The 23,080-nt window shown below is 53.3% G+C and overlaps 1 protein-coding gene across 1 annotated transcript in view; it reads left to right on the plus strand.

The window, feature by feature from the left end:
* Positions 1-23,080, plus strand: part of LOC139074484 (cadherin-23-like) — a 316,069-nt gene that overhangs the window by 21,340 nt on the left and 271,649 nt on the right. Inside the window, exon 2 of the mRNA XM_070565310.1 lies at positions 17,261-17,332. Within this exon, the coding sequence (XP_070421411.1) occupies positions 17,266-17,332 (67 nt within the window). The 5' untranslated portion in view covers positions 17,261-17,265. The remainder of the gene's footprint in view (positions 1-17,260; positions 17,333-23,080) is intronic.

Here is a 23,080-nt window from a genome sequence, read left to right on the forward strand (position 1 = left end):
TTTCCTGGTCAGACGGTCCACTGTAGGTTCTCCGTGTGCTTGTTCTGCCTTTGGGAAACTGGATCCCCATCTCATAGATGGAAAGTGGAGGCCCAGAGAGGAGAGGACTCGTATGCTCGTCTGCCTCCCCACAGCCTCCGGTCCCCTACTCTTGACTCCACTTCCTGGGCACTCCGTGCTTGGGGGCGGGGGGAGGAGGGGAAAGCCTTCAGAATTCTTGGGAGGGTTTGGCCTTGAGACACCCTCATTGTAGCCTCTCTTTGGGAGAAGAGTTGTGCTCTGGTTTCCCTTTCCTTCCCTCCTTCCCTCCCTTCCACTTATTCTTTTGTATTTTCTACACTTAACATTGAACACCCTCTCTGCTATCACAACCCCTGTGCTGGCTCTGGAGCAACTGAGGCGAATAAGGCATAGCCCTGATTCTAGGGGAGTTCAAGTCCAGGGAAGCAGACCCACGTGCATGGGTGTACACACACACACACACACACACACACACACACACACAGAGCATAGGAAGTGCTCAATTGGGGAGTCTGTCAGGGCCACAGTGGGGTGGAGGAAGGCATGCCAAAGCCCAGTTGAAATCAGAGAAGACTTCCCAGAGGAGGTGATGGCCAAGCTACCTGTGGGAAGTGGAGGAGTAACTTGCTGTGAACTTTGTGCCCCTGCAGAGCTGCGGCTCACCAACCACCCAATGGCCAGCTGTGCAGTGCAGCTGGGGCCAGGTTTGCTACCACTCCCTGCCCCAGGCTCTGGTCAAGTCCTCTGCCTCCGGAGGAGCAGGGCGGAGCAGGCAGGCCTTCTGGGCTGGGCCGGGTGAGGAGCACATTTGGGCAGAGTGAGAAACGGCAAGCAGAGAGAGAGGCAGCTGCAGCTCCAGGAGGGCGCTCGGGCCTCTGTGGGTGGGTCTCTTGCTGGGGAGTGGGATGGGGGGGTGGGAGGAGGGCAGTGGCAGGAGGGGACAGCCATGGGCTCACCTAAGCTCCATATTCCTTGCTTGGTCTGTCGTAGCTCAGTCCGCCCTCCAGGGTTTGGGGTCATGCCTCTTGTCCTCCCTGAGATTCAGTTTCACCGCCTGGAAAGCAGGGTGACGTTCCTCCTCCAGGGTATTGTGAGAGCCAGATCACCCAGAAGGCTGGACAGCCCTAAGCTGGTCATGGCAGGACAGACGGCACTCTCTGTTCTGCTCTGAGACCACTAAGCGCAGTGTGGTCTGGGGTCTGTCCCCGCTGGTCTCCCGGGGCGTGCGGTCCAGGTGTGGGGTGCGTGTGGAGGGTGGGGGCTGTGATGAGCGTGACAACAGTGACGTGTCCTACACGTGTAACTGGGCACTGCTGTTGCTACTCCTGTCCTTAGTGTTTTGTGAATTGGGCGGAAGAGACGGGGTCTGAGAATGGGGCAGCCGGGAGGACGTTTGACTCAATTGGATGCTCACATGCGAAAGTGCGCTGCGGGCGCTCTCAGTTAATCCTCCTAACAACTCGCCAGGTAGTTGCTGTGCCCTCAGTTTTACAGAGAGGAAACTGAGGCTGAGCAGGGATTGGAACCCAGGTCTCTTGCTCCAGCTTCCCGATGGTTCCCGTGTGGAATCCTTTCTCCGTACTCCACGGTGGGATAACCTGGTGGGACCCAGGTTCCTCACTGAGCTCTTAGTGGAGGGTCCAAAGCTCCTTCCCCACCTGGACCTGCTGGCTCCCTCATTCTCCCTTTGGGAGCTGTGATCTTAATAAGCATAAAAACAATCGAACAGCATCTCACACAATTATGTGGAGAGGAAGCAGCTGTCACAGGCAATCTGAAAAAGATTTATCTCTTAACTTACAGGGAGAACTATCAGCTTACTGTTAGTGAGCAGCCGTGCCTCACCCTCCCTCCTCCCGGTTCCCTGGGGTGGGGACACAGCCTCCCGTGGGGGGTCCCCTTCCCCCACTTGGCTGAGAGCGTCTTCTCCTGCAGCTGATAGGGCTCCGGCCCGGGCCTTCCCTGCACCACCACCTCAGGCTGTTCAAGCTAGAAGGGACCCTGTCCATTTAGTCATTCAATCACTCATTCGTCGAATGTTCGCTGTGCACCTACTATGGGCAGGCTCTGAGCTGGCTGGGAGGAACTCTCAGCATAGTCAGTGAAACCAACGCATAAACGAGAGCTCCCACTGCCCTGTGTCAAGTGCTTTAAAGTACATGAGTACATGTTAGGGATCCCAAACAGAGAATGGAGGGACTGCTTGTGCCTGGGGGGTGGGAGGACTCCAGGGAGCTGACCCAGGGGCCTCTTCCTGACAGGTGAGCCCTGTGTGGCCATGTGGGAGGAAGGGCTCTGGACGTGGGGCCCTGCCCAGGCAAAGGCATGGGCTGCAATGCCTTAAATGGCCTGTTGCAGATGAGACAACGAGGCCTGGCGAGATGGGCCACCTTGCCCTGGGTCACCCAGTGGTTCACAGCTGCGCTGTGGTCGAGAACTCCCATTCGCCTGAGAACAAGGAGAGGCTGAGGGCCAAAGGGGTGTCCGTGAGAGACTGCAGACTGTCATGGAAGGCGAGGGAACCAGTTTGGCTAAAATCACAGTGAGAGAGAGAAAGAGAGATTGGGCCCGCAGATCATGAAATCCCAGGCGTGGGGAGGAGGAGCCTGGAAGGCCTTTGCCCAGGAGCATGGCTGGCCTGGAGCCTGCCCTGGCCTGGGCCTTAGAGCGCCTTTGTGGTGAGACCACAGTGGAAAGTGGGCTCCTTCGCACTCTCTCACCTTCGCTCTCTGCGTCCCTGGGGGTCCTGTGCCAAGGAGAAGGCTCTGTTCAGATGATAGGCCTGGACTCTGCCGCCGACACCCTGGCCCATCCGCAGCATCAAATTGGTCCTCTCTGTGCTCAGTTTCCTCCTCTGTGAAATGGTATAACATCTGCCTGTCTGGATGCTCAGTCGCATTTGCAGAAGCCTTTGCAGAGTTAGAGTCAGCAGAGATGTTCCCTGGCAGCTGCCTGGAATCGGGCGTTACGCCTCAGGACGCAGGTGGAAACTGCTGGGGGAGGGCTGCCCGCATGCCGGGCTCCTTCTGGGCAGGTTTTGGGGTGCAGGGGGTGAGAGTGGAGAGGACGTAGGAGAGAAGTAGGCGGGGGCTTGGAACAGATGGGAGCCCCTCCCTCTGTCTGAGGAGAAAGGAGAATAAGAAAGGAATCCTGGCCTCCCTCCCTCCCCTCAGTCTTGGGGATGCCAGTGAATGAGCTGTTGGAAATTGAACAGGTGGCCACTAAGAGTGGCCTCAGCCCCACCCACGGTTCCCTTAACCACATGCGTGCTCTGAGCAAATGGTCTTGACTTATTGGTGGGGGGTGGGGGGTGGGGGTGGTCAGCATCCGAGAGGCAGAGAAGAGCAGCACTGAGAATGTCAGGAAAACCAAGTCCACCTTGCACTTTACTGAGGGGGCCAGGACTTTCCAAAGGCCACCCAGCAAGTGAGCATGGGGACAGACTCTGGTGTCTCCATTTTCATCCCTGCCTCTCAAGCTGAAGGTTTGAAGACAAGGAAGGCAGCCTCTGTCACACTCAGTTTCCTTGTCTGTGAAATGGGCTGCCTGGCCCAGCTTGGCTTGCCATGGGGGATGGACTTGAGGTGTGCTGAGATGGGGCTGGTTCAGGGTGGGAGGCAGGACCCAGGAAGGCTAGCGGGACAGTCTGCACTATGGTTGAACTTGGCAGGGTGGCTAGCTTAATTTTGATAAACTTCAGTTTCTACACTTGTTTTATTTATGTATTTATTTAAAGTCTATTTTTAATTTTTTAAAACTGCTTTATTGAGATATAATTCACATATGATACAATTTACTCATTTAAAGTGTACAATTCAATGGTTATTTGTACATTCACAGAAAAGTGCAACCATTGCCACATTCTATTTTGGAACATTTTCATCCTCTCAGTAAGAAACCCCATTCCCTTTAGCTGTCATCCCCTCATCCTTGTATCACCCCCAGTCCTAAGCACCCACTAATCTGCTTTCTGCCTCTGTAGATTTGCCTATTCTGGACATTTCATATAAGTGGACTCATGTGGTCTTTTGTGACTGGCTTCTTTCACTCAGCGTGATGTTTTTAAGGTTCATCCATGTTGTAGCATGGACCCGTACTTCGTTCATTTTTTAGTTTGAATACTATCGATCCCATTGTATGGATATATCACGTTTTGTTTATCCATTTGTCCATTGATGGGCATTTGGGTTGTTTCCACCTTTAGGCTGTTATGAAAAGTGTTAAGAACATTCATGTGTACGTTTCTGTATGGACATCTGTCTTCATTTCTCTTAGGTATATGCCTAGGAGTGGAATTGCCAGGTCAGATGGTAATTCTGTTTCACTGGTTGAGGAAGAGCCAGCCTGTTGTACAGCGGCGGCACCATTTTACTTTCCTATCAGCAGCGTCGGAGGGTTGATGCCTCCACATCCTCCAACACTGTCATTATCTGTCTTTTTGATTATAGCTATACTAGTGAGTGTGAAGGGTATCTCGTGGTTTTGATTTGCATTTGCCTGATAACTGATGATGCTGAGCATCTTTACATGTGCTTATTGGCCATTTGTACATCTTCCTTGGAGAAATGTCTATTCAGATCCTTTGCCCATTTTTTAGTTGAGTTATTTGTTTGTTTACTGAGTTGTAAGAGTTCTTTATATATTCTCGATAAGTCCCTTATCTGATGTATGATTTGCAAATATTTTCTGTGGGTTGTCTTTTCACTTTCTTGATAGTGTCCTTTGAAGCACAGAAGTTTTTAATTATGATGAAGTCCAATTTAACTATTCTTTCTTTTGTTGCTTGTGCTTTCAGTGTCATATCTAAGAAACCATTGCCTGATCCAAGGTCATGAAGATTTAAAACTATTTTTCTTCTAAGAGTTTTATAGTTTTAGCTTTTCAGTCCATTTTGAGTTAATTTCTGTATATGGAGTGAGGTGGGGTCCAACTTCATTATTTTGCATCTAGTTGTCCCAGTACCATTTGTTGAAAAGACTGCTTTTTCCCAGTTGAATGGTCTTAGCATCCTTGTTGAAAATCAGTTGATCGTAGTCACATGGTTTTATTTCTGGTCTCTCAGTTTTATTCCATTGATCTGTATGTCCATCTGTATGCCAGAACCATGATGTCTTGATTACTAGTTTGTTTTTAAATGAGATATTTGCTACTTCATTTAAATGCTATTAGTAACCCAATGCAGATAGTTTAGAAAATACAGAAAAACACTAAGGATAAAAAAAAAACTCCTGTAATCTCACTATTCAAAGATATAGTAAAGATACAGATGTGTTGCTATATGTTTTCTATGCTGATATACAATTTATGTTTTTTTCTGACATGGGAACATACTCCGCATCGTCTTGTAGCTTGAGTTTTCTATTTAATAATTTGTCTTGAACATTTTTCCTTGTCAATAAATGTTCTCTAAAAACATGAATTTCCTTGGCTGCCTGCTAGTCCACTGTATGAATGTGCCCTAATTTACTCCTGTAAGCCTCTGTTGTTGATTATTGAGTTGCCTGCTTTTACTGGTATAAACAGTGCAGCCACAAACGTCCTCAGAACAAATCTCTGCCCCATGATTCTGAGGATTTCCACGGGGACGGCCCCTGTCAGTAGAATCGCTAAGTCCAAAGGTAGGAACGTTTGTAAGGCTATAGTTTTATTGTGCCAAATCGCCTCCAGCAAGTTGTACCGTTTATGCTAGAGGAGATTTTCACACAAAATTACTATGTGGAATAGTGTGAATCAAAAGCAGGAAGACTGACTGTCTGACCTTTCAGGGTCTCTTCCTCTTGTCATGTTCCTGTCCTTCCATCAGAGGAGACAGTGGGAAAAAAAGCTGGAGAGATGTGTAGAGAAGGTTGTCAAGGGAGCCCACCCTGCCGGAACTGTCCCCCACACCCTCTCCTCTTGGTCAGCACCTGGCGGGGGTCCGGGTCCCCCCACCCCCTGTACCTTAAAGTAATGGCAGGGGAGACGACAACCAACCCAAAGATTTCTGTGCACCTACAAAGTGTGTTGAGAGCTGTGGAGGGCAAGAACAGGGTACGATGGGAACAAGATAAGGCAGACTAAGGAAGACCTCCCTGAGGAGGGGACAAGCTGAGATAGGATAAGATGGGGATTGGAGCGTGACGCCTGAGGGAGCTGCGCATGTGGCGGCTGGCCTCATTTCCAGCGGTGGCTCCCAGAAGTCCGTTCTGATTGGGCTGGCCCCGCTGTGATCTGTGTGCCTGCTCTACGTACGTATGGCTTGTTACTGTTTTTGTTTTTTTTGAGTAGTAACAGGAGATGAGCAATAGCCTTTTATTGTATTTCATTATTATTAATTTATTTTAATTTTTATTGTGGCAAAATGTACAAAACACAAAATTTGCCATTTAAACAATTTCTAGTATTTTTTATTGTAGTAAAATATACATAACAAATTTTACTATTTTAAACATTTTTGAGAGTACAGTTCAGTGGCATTTGGCACAGTTTGTTGTGCAACCATCACCACCATCTGTTTTCAGAACTTTTTCATCCTCCCAAACTGAAACTCAGTACCCTTTAGACAGTAACTCCCCATTCCTCTCTACCCCCAGGCCCTGGTAAGGTCCTGTTTCACTTTCTGTTCTGCGAGTTTGGCTTCTCTGGGTCCCTCATAAAAGTGGAATCGTACAGTATTTGTCCTTTTGTGTCTGGCTTATTTCACTTAGCATAGTGTCTTCAGGGTTCATCCATGTTGTAGCCTGTGTCAGAATTCTCTTCCTTTTCAAGGCTGAATAATATTCCATTGTATGTACACACCACATTTGGTTTATCCACTCATCCACTGATGGGCCTTTGGCTGCGTTCACCTCTTGGCTGTCGTGAATAATGCTGCTGTGAACATTGGTGGACAAGTATCTCTTCAAGTCCTTCTTTCAATTCTTTTGCGTATATACTGGAAGTGAAATTGCTGGATCCTATGGTAATTCTATGCTTAATTTCTTGTTGAATCCCCATACTATTTTTCATAGTATACCATTTTATATTCCCACCAGTGATGCAGAAAGGATCCAATTTTTCCACGTCCTTGCCAACACTTGTTTGAGGTTTTCTTTTTTTATAATAGCCATCCTAATGAGTGTGAAGTGGCATCTCCTTGTGATTTTGATTTGCATTTTTCTCGTAACTAATGATGTTGAGCATCGTTTCATGTGTTTATTGGCCGTTTGTATATCTTCTTTGGAGAAATGTTTATTCAAGTCCTTTGCTCGTTTTTGAATCAGATTTATTTTTGCTGTTGAGTTTTAGGAGTTCTTTATATACCTTAGATATTAATCCCTTATCAGAAAAGTGATCTGCAAATATTTTCTGTGGGTTGCCTTTTTCTGTGTTGATTGTGTCCTTTGATGCAAAAAGTTTTTCATTTTGATGAAATCCAGTTTATCTGTCTTTTCTTTTATTGCCTGTGTTCTTGGTGTTATATCCAAGAACTCATTGCCAAATCTCATGTCATGAAGATTTCCCTCTAGGTTTTCTTGTATGGCTATGTGTATTTCATAGTGTTGGTATCAGTCACTTATTGCCTCAATAAAGCTGCATAACAAAGCACTACAACAATCATTTATTCTCCCTTTTATGTCTGTGGGTCAGCTGGAGGGTCAGCAAGTCGAGGCTGGGCTTGACTGAGCTTCACTCTGGGCCCTGTGTGGGTTCAGTCTGCTCACTCTGCCAGGGGCATGTTGTTCTCAAATTGGAAGGCAGAAGCTCAAGAAGCAAGCGTGAGGGTCACTGGCTGCTCATGTAGAGCTTGGCCAACGCATCCATTAGTCAAAGCAAGTCACGTGGCCAGCCCAGTGCAAGGGGCGGGACAGCATACTCTGCCCACCATGAGACCCCAGCGTGGGTGTAAACGCGTAATCCTCGGCAGAGTGAAGGGTTGGGACCAGCAGTTCCATCATCCACAGTGATGGCCAAAGGGTGGGAATGAACTTGGCAGGTTTGAGGCTGAGAGAGGGCTAGGGTACCTGAAATACGGTGATCAAGGAGGGAAGTGCCACTTACTGGATGCGTCAAATATGTTTGTTAACTGAATTAATCAAAAGAAGGCATCCATGGAGGTGAATTTACTGAGCTGGGAAAGGCGAGGATGGGAACCTGTTTGGAGAAGAAATCGGATCACTTCTGGATACGTTAAATGTTAGAGACGCATTCAAGAGGAGATGTTAAGTGGGCACATGGCTATAAGGGATGAAGTAGACTTTGCCTGCAAGGAGCTGAGGGTCTCCTGGGAAAAGGAGGACGCGTGCATGTCTAACTAACCCCCACAGCTGGGATAGCTACCTCTAAAAGTCTGGGATGGGTGAGGGGAGCTGAGGATCCCACTTCCAGCAGGCATCCAGGACGGCTTCATGGAAGAAGCAGCATTAGAGCTATGGCTTGAAGGTGGGGCCAGGTGGTACTCCAGATGGAGACAACAGCCTGGCAAAGCACAGAGGGAGAACACGGTGCGTGACTGTCGGTGGCTCCAGTGAGGGTGAGGGTAGATTTCAGCATGTGTAGGAGCCAGCAAAGTTCTGTTGGCTGTTACCCTGCTGGTGAGTAGCCTGCTCGGGGGAATAGGGGAAAGCTGGCCTTGATCACCTGCATTCTTCCTCCATGCCCCAGCAGGGCTGGAGGTCTGAGGATCAGGAGTCAGCTGCCTTTTCTGGGACTTAGAAACAGAGTGAGTGCCAGTGCTGACAAAGACGTGGGAAACCAGCCCTTCCTGGTTGTCGGGGGCGGGGGGTTGGTGGTGGTGCAGCTTGGTGCGCTCACTTTGGAGTTTGTCAGCAGCTGTGAAAATATGAAAATTTCCTCCTTCTAGATGTGCCCATACGTGTGTGTAGGCGTAGGTACCAAGGATATTCATCGTGGCTTCATTTGTCAAAGCAAAAGGTTAAAAACGACCCAACTGTCCGTCAGCAGAGGACTGTTTAAGCTATGGTCCCCCGTGTTGTAGAACATTCTGCAGCTGCGGAAAAGCGCGAGGCAGGTCTGCATGCCGAAACAGAGCAATCCTCAGAGCATGTTGTTGTGTGAAAAAGCTGGGAGGAGGACGGCATGAGCACCATTTGATGTTTTTAAAGAGAAGGAGAGACCTATGTGCTGTATTCTTACATGTGCGTACAGTGCTTCAGGAACGATACCACAAGGGGCGCCTCTGGGAAGGAGGTTAGGGCTTGGCTGGAAGGGAGACTCACTTCCTGCTGTACACACTATTGTACAGTTACGTGCCGTGTCTGTGAATTACTTCTAGAAAGAATAGAGTAAAATAAGATAGGTCTCCTGCTGAATGAATTTTTTAAAAAGTATAGGTCTAGGGGTCTCAGAGACACCAGGCCTCATGTGGAGGATGCTGGACCACCGTGGCACCCCATCCTGGGGAGTCTCAGGTTGTGCCTTTCCCGGCCCTGCCTGGCTACCTGCCCACCCCTGGGCGTTACTCACTGGGGGCTTCAGGAAGGATCCAGGGCAGGGATCAGTAACAGAATGGCCACAAGATGGTCTTTTCTCTTCTTCCATGTAGGGTTTCTCTTAGTCACCTTCTGTCACAGCAGCCTCCGCAGCCAGTGGCCTGGATAGGGTGGGCTTTGAAGCATGGCCATTGGTGGCTGACAGTGGCTTGTCCATTAGTGGCCCTAATGGTGTCGTCTGCAGGCGCCTCCTTGCAAGCACGACCTTCTCTGTATGTAGTGGTGGTGAATAATCCCCAAATTGTATTTGATTTCTGCAGTGTATTTCTGTATTTCTATTCAAAGTTGAGTGCATCTGATTTTATGGGAATTCATAACAGTTCAAACTAAATCGTGGCACCCTCCTGTGAAAATCGTTCACTCTTGAGAAACTGAAATGCTGCTCCGATGTCCCCTCCTGCCCTCCTCCCCCCGCTCTGTTCCTCTCGTTCCCTTGCTGGGACGAAGGCACTGCCTCTCGCCGCTGTGCAGAGCACACCCCCTGCCCTGCCTCTCCTGACTGTGCTTCGGGGAGAGTGGGAGATGGTGAGCGGGAGGCCCTGCCCTGTAGTTGGGCCCGGAGCAGGCTGGTTTCCCAGAAGAGGGGAGCATGCTTTGCTCTGGCAGCAACAAGGACCATGCTTCCCAGGCTCTGTGCAGGAGACCAGGCGCCCTGGCTTCATGTTGGGTTTAACCCGGAGATGTTTGGTGAAACTACAGATCGGGCAGAGCTTTACAGAGAACCTGGCTTCCTCTGGCCTCGGGAAAGGAGTGGGGATAGGAAGGAGGGGCCCTCCTCCAAGGTTGGGCTGGGGCCCTGGCTGGGCATGGGCTTCTTGTGGGCAAAGCTCGGGGTTTGCAGAGCCCAGTTTGTGTGTTTGTGTGAGAGTGCGTGTGAATACATTTAGGCACATGCCTTTCTTTTAAACTGTTAGTCCCCCCATCCCGGGGAAAGGGGAGCCCTCAGACAGGACCAAGATTCAGACCTGGGCCTCGTCTCCAAGGCCTTGGTTTTAGCCCATTCTGCTGCTCGTGTGTCCAGACGGTGGAGGCCGTGGAGTCCTCCTGATGAGGGGTGTTATCAGACCTCCTCCCCTCGGAGTAGGAAGGCAGCTCAGTGGGCTGACAGGCAGAGAGGCGGGGCCTCTGGGTTGGGCCCCACTGCCCAGGGGGAGGGAGGTCCTGTCCCTGGAAGGGCCTGAGGAGCAGCAGCAGGGTGCCGTCAGCAGAGGACCCTCGAGGACCCCCCAGCTTCCGGGGTCTCTGGTATTCAGACCGGGACTGCGGGCTTCCTGGCGGCTCAGTGAGTATAAGGAAGAACTTTCTAATCAGAGTTTGCTGCTGCTGACAGCTCCCTGATGTCTCAGGCTGCTGGCAGTTATTTGGTAGGGTAGACATAAGCTAGGCCTCTGATTGTAAAAACCTTGGGTGTTTATTATTGAAAATTTGGAAAATGCAGAAAGTATGTAGAAGAAAATAAAACTAGCCATGCCCTCACCGCTTAGACAAAAGCCTGCTTCACTGACAGTCTGTATGTGCACACACATACATATCCATACGCCATCCCCAGTTTGCTACCTGTGGACGTCCCATGTTGAACCAGTCTCCTGTTGGTGTCTGGGCTGTCCCCCTGTCATAAATACTGCAGCAGTGGCCACCTCTGTGGCTTAGTGTCCGTGCACGGCATGGCCATTTCCTCAGCGGAAGTTCTGGAAGCAGAAGGGATGGGCCACAAGGTGTTCACGTTTTCAGCTCTTCATACAATTTTCAAATATTGATCATTCTCAGCCAAGTTGTCTCAGATCAGAGGTGTGGGAGCCTTGGTGCTCTTGTCCCTCTGGTGGCTTCAGGTAGCGTCTTTGTGCTGGTGCCTCTCACGTTGACCCTCTAGCCTCACCTGAGGCCTGACCTCTGGTTGAGGGCCTTGGTTGCCAACAGCCATTCTGCACTAACCACCTCAACTGAACTTCTGACTGGGCTCCCCGGCCAGTTGCGCTGCACCCTGCTCCTGTGTGGGTGACGGCAACTCCATGCCCCCAGGTGCTTGCGCTGAAATCTGCAGGCTCGGCTCTGTCTGGCACAGCCACATCCTCCTCAACAGGAAGCTCTCTCAGCTCCACCTTGAAATACGCCTGGAAGCTGTCGGATCCCAGACCCCCTGCCTGTGTCCCTGGTAGAGCCCCTGAGCCCCCAGTCATCTCGGGCCCGCATCAGTGCAGTCGTCTCTGCACCTATCTGCCTGCTCCTGCCCTTGCCCCCACAGTGAGTCCTCAACTCAGCAGCCGGAGTGCTCCTTTGCAGCTTGAGTCATTCCTGGCTCTCCTTGGCTGTCTGAAGACCATGATTCCCAGTTTACTCATAAGGTGTCCAGGATGGGCGCGTTGTCTCTTTTTGGTCTCATCTCCTGCAATTCTCCTCATCACGTACCCTGTTCCAACCCTACTGGCCTCCTCACTGTTTCTCAAGCACACCAAGACACTCTTGCCTCAGGGCCTTTGCATGGCTGTTCCATCTGCTTAGAAGTCCTTTCTCCCAGATATCCCCATGGCTCACCTTCCTGCTTCTTCAGGCATTTATTCGCATGTCACCTTCTCAGTGATGCTCAGACTGCCCTTGCCCTGCTCCTTTCCTCTTTCCTTAGAGCTCATCATCCCCGACATGGTGTACCACTTGCTTGCCTGCACTGTCAGCGTTGATCTCTCCGGCGAGATCAGCTCCCCTGCGGCAAGGTCTTCAGCTTGTCGTCTTCCGTGTGGTGGTGTCTAGTCCCGGCACTCAGTGGGTCGGGTCAGGGCGGACGTGCGCAGCGGGCCATGCCTGGCTTGGAAGCTGTCCCTGTGGCTTACCAGCGCTCTATGGTGTAAGTGGAGGCTTTGATTTGGTGGGGGCTGGTGAGTCCCCTGCGGGGTGACTCTCGGGGTGCTGTAATGGTGCACCTGCCAGAGCCTCTCCTGCTGGCCCCCAGCCAGGCCTGCCAAGCAGCAGGTCTCTGTGGGTTGATGACAAGAGAAGGGGGAGGCCAGTGTGTGTAGGGTTGCTGCCTGGAATCTGGGAAATTTCATGGTCTGCTCCCACTAGGGCCAAAGGTGTTAACCTCTTGGGGATGGTGCTGGAGGGAGGCATGGGGGGTGAGGAGGTGAGGGACCGGGTCACGCCTGGTGGGAATGCATTGTCTTATTGGTACTGGCTCTGGAAGCAATGCCTGTGAGATGCCAGCAGCCCAGATGGGCAGACTAAACAGGGACCCTCTGCCATCCCCAGCCTCGTACCTTCTTCCTGGCCGTGCAGCTGGGCCTCCCCACTGGCCCCGGTATCCTGTGGCTGTGAGGCACGTTGCAATCCTCCCCCAGGTCTAGTTCACTGGCCTCTCAGTAGAGGTAGAGTCCTGTCCAGGGCCTCCCCACCAGGCCCTTGGCTGGGCCTTGCCCTGGGGCACATGTCTGAACTCAGCAAGGGTTAGGGCCGAGGCTGGGAGACTGACCTTTGATGGCCATCAAAATGTTGTTCAAACCCAGACTTGACCACTTACTAGCTGTGTGACCTTGGGCAAGTTATTTAACCTCTCTGAGTCCCAGCATGTAGAGCGCACTGTACATCACAGTGCCTGGTGTATAACATGTGCTCAGTAAACATTAGCATTGTGATTCCTTGAAATCTGTGCAGCTGACACCTCACCCCCTCTAGAAGGCCCAGGCTTTCTCTCTTCTGATGGCCCTGGGCAGTGACAATCTATGTCACTTATTTGACACCTAGCACATGTTTCCAGCTGTGTCACGGCCCTGTATCCTCCCACAGTGCCTGATACAAGACTTAGCATGAGGAAGGGTGTTGGGAATTGGCAGCCTGGGGCTTTGGGGCCTGGCTGTCTTCTGCGCGGTGAGTATGTTTGAGAGATTTCCAGAAGGCTTTCTGCAAGAACGGGCTCTAAGCCAGGCACCTGAGAGATTTGGGGGCAGCAGGCTGTGACCCTGCTCGGACCTCTGGGGCGGGTCTCTGGCACGTATCCCAGGCCCAGGCAGGAAGCCCACAGAGCGTGTGTCTGTGTTTCCTGGTCCACTGGGGACAGCTGAGGGTAGTTGGGAGCTCAGGCCCCATCCTGAGGGTGGTGCAGCCTCACACGGTGGGGAGGTCTCGCAGCATTGCTGGGCAGGAGGGGGAGGACCGGGAGGCTGGGGAACAGCTGCTGCACAGGCAGAGCGAGGTCAGGTTCTCCCGGGGGACCCATATTGCTCACTAGAGTCCCAGTGCCAAGGGAATGCCAGCCACCAAAGGCAGCATCCCTCACCATGCCTGGGCTGGAATTTATGGTCCAGGGTCCTCTTCCCACTGCCATTAGCCTCTGCTTTCTCTGGGCCTTGCTTTCCTCCTCATAGCTAAAGGGGCCAGAGGAAGAACACCATCTGGGACCGCAGGGAAACCGAGCAGCAGGATGGACCCACTTTGGCCTGGCCATTTTGCTTCACACTTTGAAGCCTGTGCCACTTTGTCCTAGTGTCTGTGCCACCTCGCCCCAAGGTGAGGATGGACAGTCAGGATGGAGCAAAGATTGTCCTTGCTTCTGGGTGCTCCATAGGTGGCCCCGCCAGTCCCGCAAAGTTAGGGCTGTGTTTGGCTGCCCTACCTGACAGGTGGGGGGCATGCCTCTGAAGGGGAAAGGAGATGAACAGACATTTAAGGAGAGAGACTGGAGGCCCAGCGTGCCTGGCGGTGTCAGAGCCAGAAGCAGCACTGTGGAAAATGCGATGCATGGTGCACGTGTGCGTGTGTCTGCACACACACACGTTCGCTGCTTTGCAGGCATTCATCCTGTGTCAGTCGTGTTGTCTGCTGTGCTTCTTGAGGGAGGGGCTGTGCCTTCCCTTTTACAGATTAGGAAACGGGGCGGCGAGGGTGGGGTCAGCAGCATGGTGTGATGGAAATAGCATGGGACTCTGTTTCTAGCCCAGAGTGACCTCTCTGGGCCTTAATTTCCTCATCTGTAAAATGGGGACAGTAACATCTACATCATAGAGATATTTTGGAGGATAGAATAAAAATAATCCCCGTGAAAAGCCCTGGCCTGTGGCGTTTTCTGGTAAGTGTTCATCTTCTTCCTTCCTTCCGCTGCAAACTCCCTGCACCACCCAGCAGAACGGTGCGCGCTCCCCAGCTATTTGTGGATGGTGCTCTTAGCAGATGTTGCTTATTCCTCGTAACATCTGGTTTGGAAAGGCAGAAGGCTGGAGATTTTTTCAGACGCTCACTCACTATGAGATGTCAGGTTGTCACTTAATTGCTCTGTGCCTTAGTTTCTCCACTTGTAAGTCAGGGATAATGCTAGTGATGCTAACATCTTTGCAGAATATGGTAGGATAGCACAAGATAATAACAGATGGAAAGTAGTTTGCATGTTTAGGAAAAGGCATCCTGCTCGACCTCACTAGTAGTTAGGGAAATGCAAATAAAAGCAACAGTGCCGTGCTATGTTTCATTCATCTGATTGGCAGCCATTCGAAAAAGGGACGCTTCCAGGTGGGCGTGGAGGCCTCTCATTCACTGCTGGAGGGCGTGGGAATTGCCACCTTTTCAGGAGGTAATATGGTAATGTCTAGTAAAAGTTTACAGACATGTTCCGTGTTGTACTTAATTGACTCAGCGACACCACTGTTAGAGAACCAAGTTCGAGAGCAATCAAGTTCCCAACACAATTATTTGCAGGGAGATGTGCACTGTGGTGCTGCCTGTGGCGGCAAGAACCTGGAAACACCCAAGTGCCCAACAGTAGGGGATGTTTGTCTCTATTACAAAACATCCATTCTGTGAACTGTTATTCAGCTCTTAAAAAGAAGGAGGTGGATGTAGCAGTGTTGACCTGCAGAGTCATCTGTGAAATATATGACATGAGAAAAGCTAGCTGCTTTTGTCTAGGGGCGACTCCGTTATTCTGGGGATCAGCAGTAGCCACACTGCTCCATCCGTGTGTGTAATGTGACCGTTTTTGCCTGGGTGCAGAGAAAGCCTGGTAGGCTGCGTGCCAGGCCCAACCTGCCCACTCTGGCTGTTGGACCAGCTACGTTTGGCTCACAAAAATTGAATTATTTGCCAACATTTAAAAATTGAATTCATATAAAAAGCCAAATTTCTAGCTTTTTATTGAGAAAAATGAGACGCTCTGGGCACACTGGGCCCACATTCCCTCTTGGCTGAAACACCTCAGCAGCTGCCACTTTGGGACAGTGTGTGGCCTCCGAATGGTCATCGTCCCCACCCACGCGGCGTCTCCCTCACTCCTGTTCCCTGCCTGGTCGCTGTAGGCAGTTCAGTTTGCAGCCCCGTGATAGGCTGTTATCACTCAGAAACTGGAGCGGTGGGAATGCTGCGATGGGACGGGGACATTCGTCTTTATTATTTAAATACATCTTAGAATCTTCTGTGCTTCAAATGACTGTTTCATACCCAGTAATTAGGGCATTTTAAGTACGATATTGGAGGAAAATGAAAGGGCACCATGGGCCATGGCATGTTGTGTGGGTCAGGCAGCTCCTGGTGGGGTCACTCTTGTCCACTCGGGGTGTGGGGCTGAGAGAGAGACCGCCCCAGGCCCGGAGTTAAGGGATCTGCACTCTCAGCCCTTTCTGACTCTCTCGCCCCTAGATCTTGCAGACATGTGGAAGTCTCTCCAAAAGGTCCTTTCCTTCAGTTCCCTTCACCTCCCCATGTCTTTCCCAACACTTATTGACAAGGGAGGTGGCATGTCACCTTGGGTCCGGATGCTGACCCCATGACTCACTAGTTGGGGGTCTCTGAGCAGAGTGTTAGCGGCTCTTGGCCTCCAGACCCTACGTGTGGGCCAGGGTGGATACGGCCCCCGGGCAAGGCGCACAGTAGGTGCTCACTGCAGGATGCCATGCACCCCGCTGGGCCCCGCAGGGTTGCAGTGCTGAGTGGGCCGTGTCCCTGCGCTAACAGGGCTGACAGTTCAGTGGGAGACAGGGCTTCCCTGCCGAGGAGCGTGGGCCCCTCGTGGCCTTTCCTGGCCTCCTTTCCTGGTCACTGCTGGTCTCCAGGGAGGCCTGCCCATTAGCCACTGTCCGGGTAAGGAGTTAGCAGAGGACCGTGGCCCTGCCGTAGGAGGCTGGGCAGGCCACTGCTGTGGTGGGAGGGAGTAGCCCCACCTCCCACCACCCTCAGAGATGGGATCTCACCTTGCTGAGCCTCTGGCAGCTGGGCCCCAGAGCTCTCTAGAGCTTAGCTCTGAGCGCCCACAGTTTTGCTCCAGCTTCCCACAGCCTTTTTGTGGTGCCCTGGGCAGGTCACTTCCTCTCTCTGTGCCACCATGGACACTGTGGCCTGCTCCTCCTTTCACATCCAAGGTTATGAGATAATATGGTGGCTATAAAAAACAGGACGAGACGTGCTTGTTGGGCACTTCGGCTGGGGTGTTGAGGGTATGGGGCCTGCCCAGCCCCCTCCTAGACACCTGTCTTCCTGCTCAGCCCCCATCTCCTGGCCCGCGCTGTGCAGCCAGCCCCCGAGAGGCAAAGAGGGCACTGTTGCCCCCCCGCCGCCCGGTCACCCTCAGGTCGCCGTGTTCCACCCCGCATTGGATGATGATGAAACCAGTGATACAGACCCCTCTTCTTTCCCACCGGTCCTCTGAGCCCCCACCCCCACTTGTGTTGATTCCATCTCCTCCCTTCTCAGGCCCAAGTTCTCCCTGGAGCTTCAGGGCTGGGGATGTGCTGGAGGTGCTTGAAGAGCAGACCCCACCAATAGGAGGTTTCTCACCCTCTCCTTCTTTGTGTCCCCAGGAGCCATGAGGTGCCACGTCGCCACCGGCTGCCATGTGGTCTGGCTTTTTGTGCTGATCTCTGGAAGCTGGGGTAAGTCCAGCCCCCACCCTCCTCTCACAGCCAGCGTGCGAGGCCGGGCTGGAGGATGTGAGGGCCAGGGGTTGGGGTTTGTGCTCTGGGACGGGCTGGGAGGGGGCTGCTCTGGGGCGCCGGAGACCCTGCCTTACTGTGTGCGTGACTGGGCCCACGCTTCCTCGCTGACCTTAGTTGCTTCTGCGGCTCTCACAGGGCTGACAATACCAGCCATCCCCAGGGCCGGGCCGCCTGGGGGAAGGGGAGGAGCCTTTAAAAATACCTGGGCTCTAAGGGAAGAGGCACCTGTGGCCGTGAACTGTCCTTCTGCTGGGATGCAGGGTCTGGCCACAGTTTCTTCACAGCTGGCTTTTGAGCACCTACTGGGTGATGCGGGGTGTGCCTACTGTGCCCATCCCTGGGCATGGAAGTATGACATTCTCGGGGTATGGAAGAAATGACATTCTCGGGAGTTCTGAGTCCAGCGGGGCAGGGACACAGCTGGGATGTACTATAAGCAGGGTGAGTAGAGTGGTGGTCCAGGGCGTCGGGCTCCAGAGAAGCCCGTCAGAGAAGATGAACTGGGTCTGCGGGCATGGGAGAGACCCAGCCCGGAGGGAGATGCTTAATCCGGCCTTTGAAGACAGAAAGTCGTTTTAGAGTCAGAGAGCCGGAAGAGAGCATCCTGGAGGAGGCAACAGCCTGAGCAAAGGCATGGGTGTGGTGGCTGGGAGCCTTTCCTCCCTGCCGGGAGGACCAGCCCCACTTCCCCTGGTCCTGGCTGCTGCCGGCTCTGGCTCTGGCACCCACAGAGGAGGCCAGGAGAGGCCTGGCCATTGGCTTCTCCGTTGGCCCCTGGACACCTGGTAGCGAGGAGCAAAGCAGCTCCGGGCTGTGCGGAAGGAAGGCCAGGACAGCAGCACAGCTGGCATGGTGTCCCCTGGGGCCAGGGTGTCCCAGGGGAAGAGCCGTGGCACGCGTGCCTGGCGACACAGGCAAACACATTCCTGAGGGGGGCCAGCTCCTTCTCCCGCTCCAGGGAGCCAGAGCCTCTGGAGAGAGCCAGCTCGTGCGTGTTGGCGTGTCGCTGGTGTCCTGCCGCCTGAGAGTCCCTTGAAGACCCCCTCTCCTGGCCTCCATGCTTGGAGAGATCTCTGCTAGGATGCCCCTGTGATGGGGAGCTCACTGACAGTCTCACACATTCTCAGGGGCAGAGCGGCAACGGGTCTCACACCCTCTCTCAAATCCCGGCCCACTTTGCAAGGGAGAAACTGAGGCCTGGAGAAGCATCTGGCCCAAGGTCGTACATAGCAGGGCCTGGCTGGGCCTCAGTAGGGGTCTCTGAGCCTCCGTGGGGGCGGTTGTCAGGATCCCGCCCCCGCCTGCCCCTCTCTGCCCCATTCAGGGAGGCCTCAGTGGGGGGCACCTGACACCAGCTCTGACCCTTTGGGTTTGCTGGACGGTGGAAGTCAGGACACTCCTCAGCCTCCCCAGGGACTCGATGACCTTGGACACTTACACCTTCTGCCCTCTGTTACAAAGAAATACAGATGTAAAAATAAAGCAGGTGCGAGGAGCTCGCTGCCTCCGCAGTAGAGGTGGCAGTCTCCCCTTGAGCTCCGCAGATGGAAGATGGTTTATGTGTCCCAAGCAGGGCACGTAGAGCCCGGACTCCTGGGGTCCCCCCAGTGTCTCCAAGGGGTTCCTCAGGCAAGTTTCTTAGCCTCCCTTGCTTCAGCTTCCTTGTCTCTAAAGTAGGAAGGAGATAGGACTTTCCTTCTAAGTTGTCAGATGATCAGATGAGTTAATATGCGTATCAAGCACTTAGAATAGTGCCTGGCACATATTAGGTGCTAAATAAGTGTTGTTCTTTTATTATCAACCTTATCTTTCTCTAGGGGGAGAAAATGGAGCCCAGAAAACAGAGAAGTTAAACAAGTTGCCCAAGGCCACCCAGCAATGCTGTGGCAAAACCAGCCTGCCTGTGGGCTAGCCTGCTTTGCATGTATATGTGAGGGCCCGGCTCTCTCTCATTGCTGGGGCACAGTCCCCTCTTTCTGGTCCCTGACAAAGGTGGCCAAAGTTGTTCCTTTGGCATGATGGGGTCGTGGCTGACCCTAGAGAATGAAGGGCACCATCTTCCCACCCTGCCCTTCTGATGTCTGTCCCTGACCCCAGCCCTTCCCTGGTACCCCAGACCATACCTCATGGCCCCTCCCCACTCTGTTCCATCTGACCCCATGCCTCAGCTGATCTCTCCCCCCATCACTGGCAGTCAGAGATGGGTCAGGCTCAGGGACAAACCCCCTAGGTGTCAACCCGCCTGTCGGCCTGTCTCTCTGCTGAAGCTTCCTGTCCTTCTCCTCTGTGGCCTCAGTGTGCTCCCTGGCATTTCTCGTGTTCTGTCTGTGGGCTTTTTGGGAGGGCAGGAGGTGTGGTCCTGCGCAGGCCTGCCCCTGAGCGTCCTGCTGGGTCCTGCAGGCAGTCCCCAGGCACCTGGCATGAGGGCCCTGACTGTGGGCAGCCAGCTTCCCTGCCTGACGTCAGCTGTCAGTCTGGGGCTCCCGTGGGCCACACTGCAGCCCACAAAACAGTGACACTGTGCATAGGACCCTTCTGGCAGGGAGGCCGGGCAGGAGGGCAGTGAGGGCTTTTTGTCCCCATCCTGAGGCTGGGAAAAAGAGGCCAGAGAGGGAGAGAGATTTGCCCAAGGTCATGCAGCAGGGAGAGGCAGAGGATGCGAGACCTTGACTCCTGGACGCAGCTCTGTACTCCCTGTCCAGTGCCCCTTCCTTGTCATAGGTGGGGGGCGGGGGGATTTGGGGCTCTACCTGATGGGGCTCTCAGTGAGAGCCACTGTGCCTTCAGCACCCGGTCGTCTCCCGGAGCCCTGGGGAGGTGGGCTGGGCTGGATTCAGGCTCAGCTGGTTCCAGCCCAGACTCTGCCACTCGTCAACGTTCAAGCCCTTAGAGGCGTCCCCCATCCCAGGATTCCACATAAGGTTTGTGCTTCCTGGCCTGCGCTCCCCACATAGCCGCACCTGTGTCCTGCTCTTTCCCAGTGCAGACGCTGCACTCCTCCAGCTCGGCCAAGGCTCCTGTCCCCATCCAGAGTTCTTTCCTTCCCTGCTCCTGCCGCTGGCAGGAGCAGCTCCAATGCTGCATTCTGCCCTCAGGCCTGTGGTGGTTAAAAGCTTGCTTCACGATCAGTGTGAGTGGGCCGGGGACGGGGAGAAGGTGTCCAGGGCAGAGCGGACAGAGGTGCAGACTTAGGGAGTGAGTGCGCGCGTGTGTCTGTGCACACGTGTATGTGTGTGGGGGGGCATGGACAAGGGGTGGGTCATGGGCATGGGAAGCTGGGACTCCCCTTCCTTCACAGAAGTCTCCCATTGTCCCCTCCCTTGTACGTCCACTCTGTTCCTGCTTGGCTGGAGGCCTCCAAGCTCCTGAGGCAGTGGTTTTTGCTTCCAGGGGACACAGCCTTCGTGCCTTCCAAGTGTCTTAAGGGAACAAGTAACCTATCCACATGTCCCTTTCCCCACCCCCATCCCAGTCCCCAGGTGCCCTCACTGGCAGCCCAAGGCCACAGGGCCTCTGAGGGTGGTGGGCCTTTTCCCAGAACACGGGTCCTGCTTGGTATGTAGCAGGCGATGTGTCCCTGAGGCTCTGCCCATCTGCCCGTGCAGAGCGCTCTGTGGCTGATGAGTGGCAGGTCCTGCAAAATAAAATTTAAAAGTGAACGACGCTGCTGCAGGCGATTTTTTTTCCTCGCTGTTTCACTCCCCCAGCAGCGGGGCCCATGCTGCATTCTTTGGGCACCCCTGAGCCTGGTATCTGGGCTCAGCCTGCTTTCCGTCCTGAAGCCCAAAGGCCCCAGTGGGGGTCAAAAGCACTCCCCTCTGGCTGAGCAGGCGACACTGTTATTAATACCAATATTGATAATAGCTACCATTTATCCAGCGTTTGCAAGGTGCCAGGCATAGCGCTAAGCGCTTTATGTATGTAATCTCATTTAATCCTCAGGAAAGCCATGAAGCAAGTCCTGTTATTATCTCTGTTTTACACATGAGTAAACTGAGGCATGGAAAGGTCATCTAGCTACAAAGAAGCGCAGGAAGGTTCCAAACAAAGTGAGGCCCTGGACTACCAGGCCCCTTCTGAGGCTGTTGTGTGTGCGGGACTCTGGTTCCTGACGTGAGAGGGTGGAGCGGTGTGTGCGGGTGCATATGCATAGTCACGAAGGTCAGGGAGGGCTTCCTAGAACATGGGACAACTAAGATAAAACTTGAAGGATGAGTAGGAATTTGGCAAATGAAGGCAGTGGGCAGTGGTCTTGGTCAGGAAGTGAGAATGAGGTCAGAATGAGAAATGGCACCGGCCTGGCTGCCTGAGCAGAGTGGGGCAGGGGTGGATATGCCGCTAGTTCTGCCCCCTCCCCGCTAGGAGGCGTTCAGGCGGGAGGGGAAGTGCCCCTCCTTGACTCCAGCTTTGTCACCCTCTGGGAGCTGGGCTCTGTGTTCCGGAGGCCGGCACCGCTCAGAGGGAGCCCCAGGTCAGCAGAAATGAGAGAAGGGAGGGTGGCGCCCTGCCCACATTCATGCTCCTGGAGGACCCAGCAGGAGCCACTTATGTGTGTGCTGCACGACAACGGGCTCCACATGAGTCGGCCCAGCCACCCCCTGGTTGTTGGCAGGGGCCGAGGGAGAAGTGCCCTCACCTGCCTACTTCTGGGGTGTTTTCCAACACCAGCAACCTGTTCTCCAAATTCCTGGACGTCCACTGGATGTCCAACAGGTCAATTCAATTCTGACACTAGCTACCTGAAGTTAGTGTCAGATTCCACAGATTTAAGGGTTCAGTCCTTACAAGTCTGCCCTGCTTCAGAGGCCCGTGGTGAGTCGCAGGGCACCTGTACTTCTGACCAACCGGCTATAAATGGAGGTTCCCACGGCCCCTTCCTCGGGTTCGACCAGCTAGAATGACTCACAGAACCCAGGGAAACCCTTCACTTACATTTGTTGGTTTAATATAAAAGCTACAACTCAGGACCAGCCAGATGGAAGAGGAGCACAGGGTGAGGGCTGGGGAGAGGGGTTCAGAGCGTCCATGCCCTCTCCAGGTGCGCCACCCCCTCAGCACGTGGATGCGGTCACCTGGTCTTTCTGGTGACCAGCCCCATCCTGAGGCTGTCTAGAGGCCCACCCTAAGTCACCTCATTGGCATAGAATCAGATGTGGTCAAAAGGGGCTCCTTATGAATAGCAAAAGACACTGATGACTTGGAACATTCCAAGGTTTTTTGGAGCTCTGTGCCAGAACGGGACAAAGACCAAATATACTTATACCACACTACTGAAGGCCACTGCAGGGGGCTCAGGGGGCAGGCGCAGCCAGGCTCGGGGAGGCTTCATGTGGGGGAACTCGTGGTATTGGGGGCTCTTTGTAGACCTGAAATTCGTCAGCCCTTGTGGGTATCACCTTGGCCGCTTGCAGACCTGCCCTACCCAAGGCATCACAGAGCAGTACAGGCTTCATCGTCCAGCTTCCAGTATGGCAGTGCCACTTACCAACTGTGTGACCCTGGGCAAGTGACCACTCATCCCCCCAGCCTCCTTTTCCTCAACAGTAAAATGGGGATATGAGGGCACCCGCCGTCCCGTGAGGGTTGATGGAGGTGGTCTGAGTGCCTGGTTGGGAGAAGGGTTCCATAGATGGCAGCTGTTATTATTATTATTGTTATTTATGCTACAGGCTCAGCTGGCCATTC

Source organism: Equus przewalskii, chromosome 1 (genome assembly GCF_037783145.1).
Source record: "Equus przewalskii isolate Varuska chromosome 1, EquPr2, whole genome shotgun sequence".
Taxonomy (NCBI): domain Eukaryota; kingdom Metazoa; phylum Chordata; class Mammalia; order Perissodactyla; family Equidae; genus Equus; species Equus przewalskii.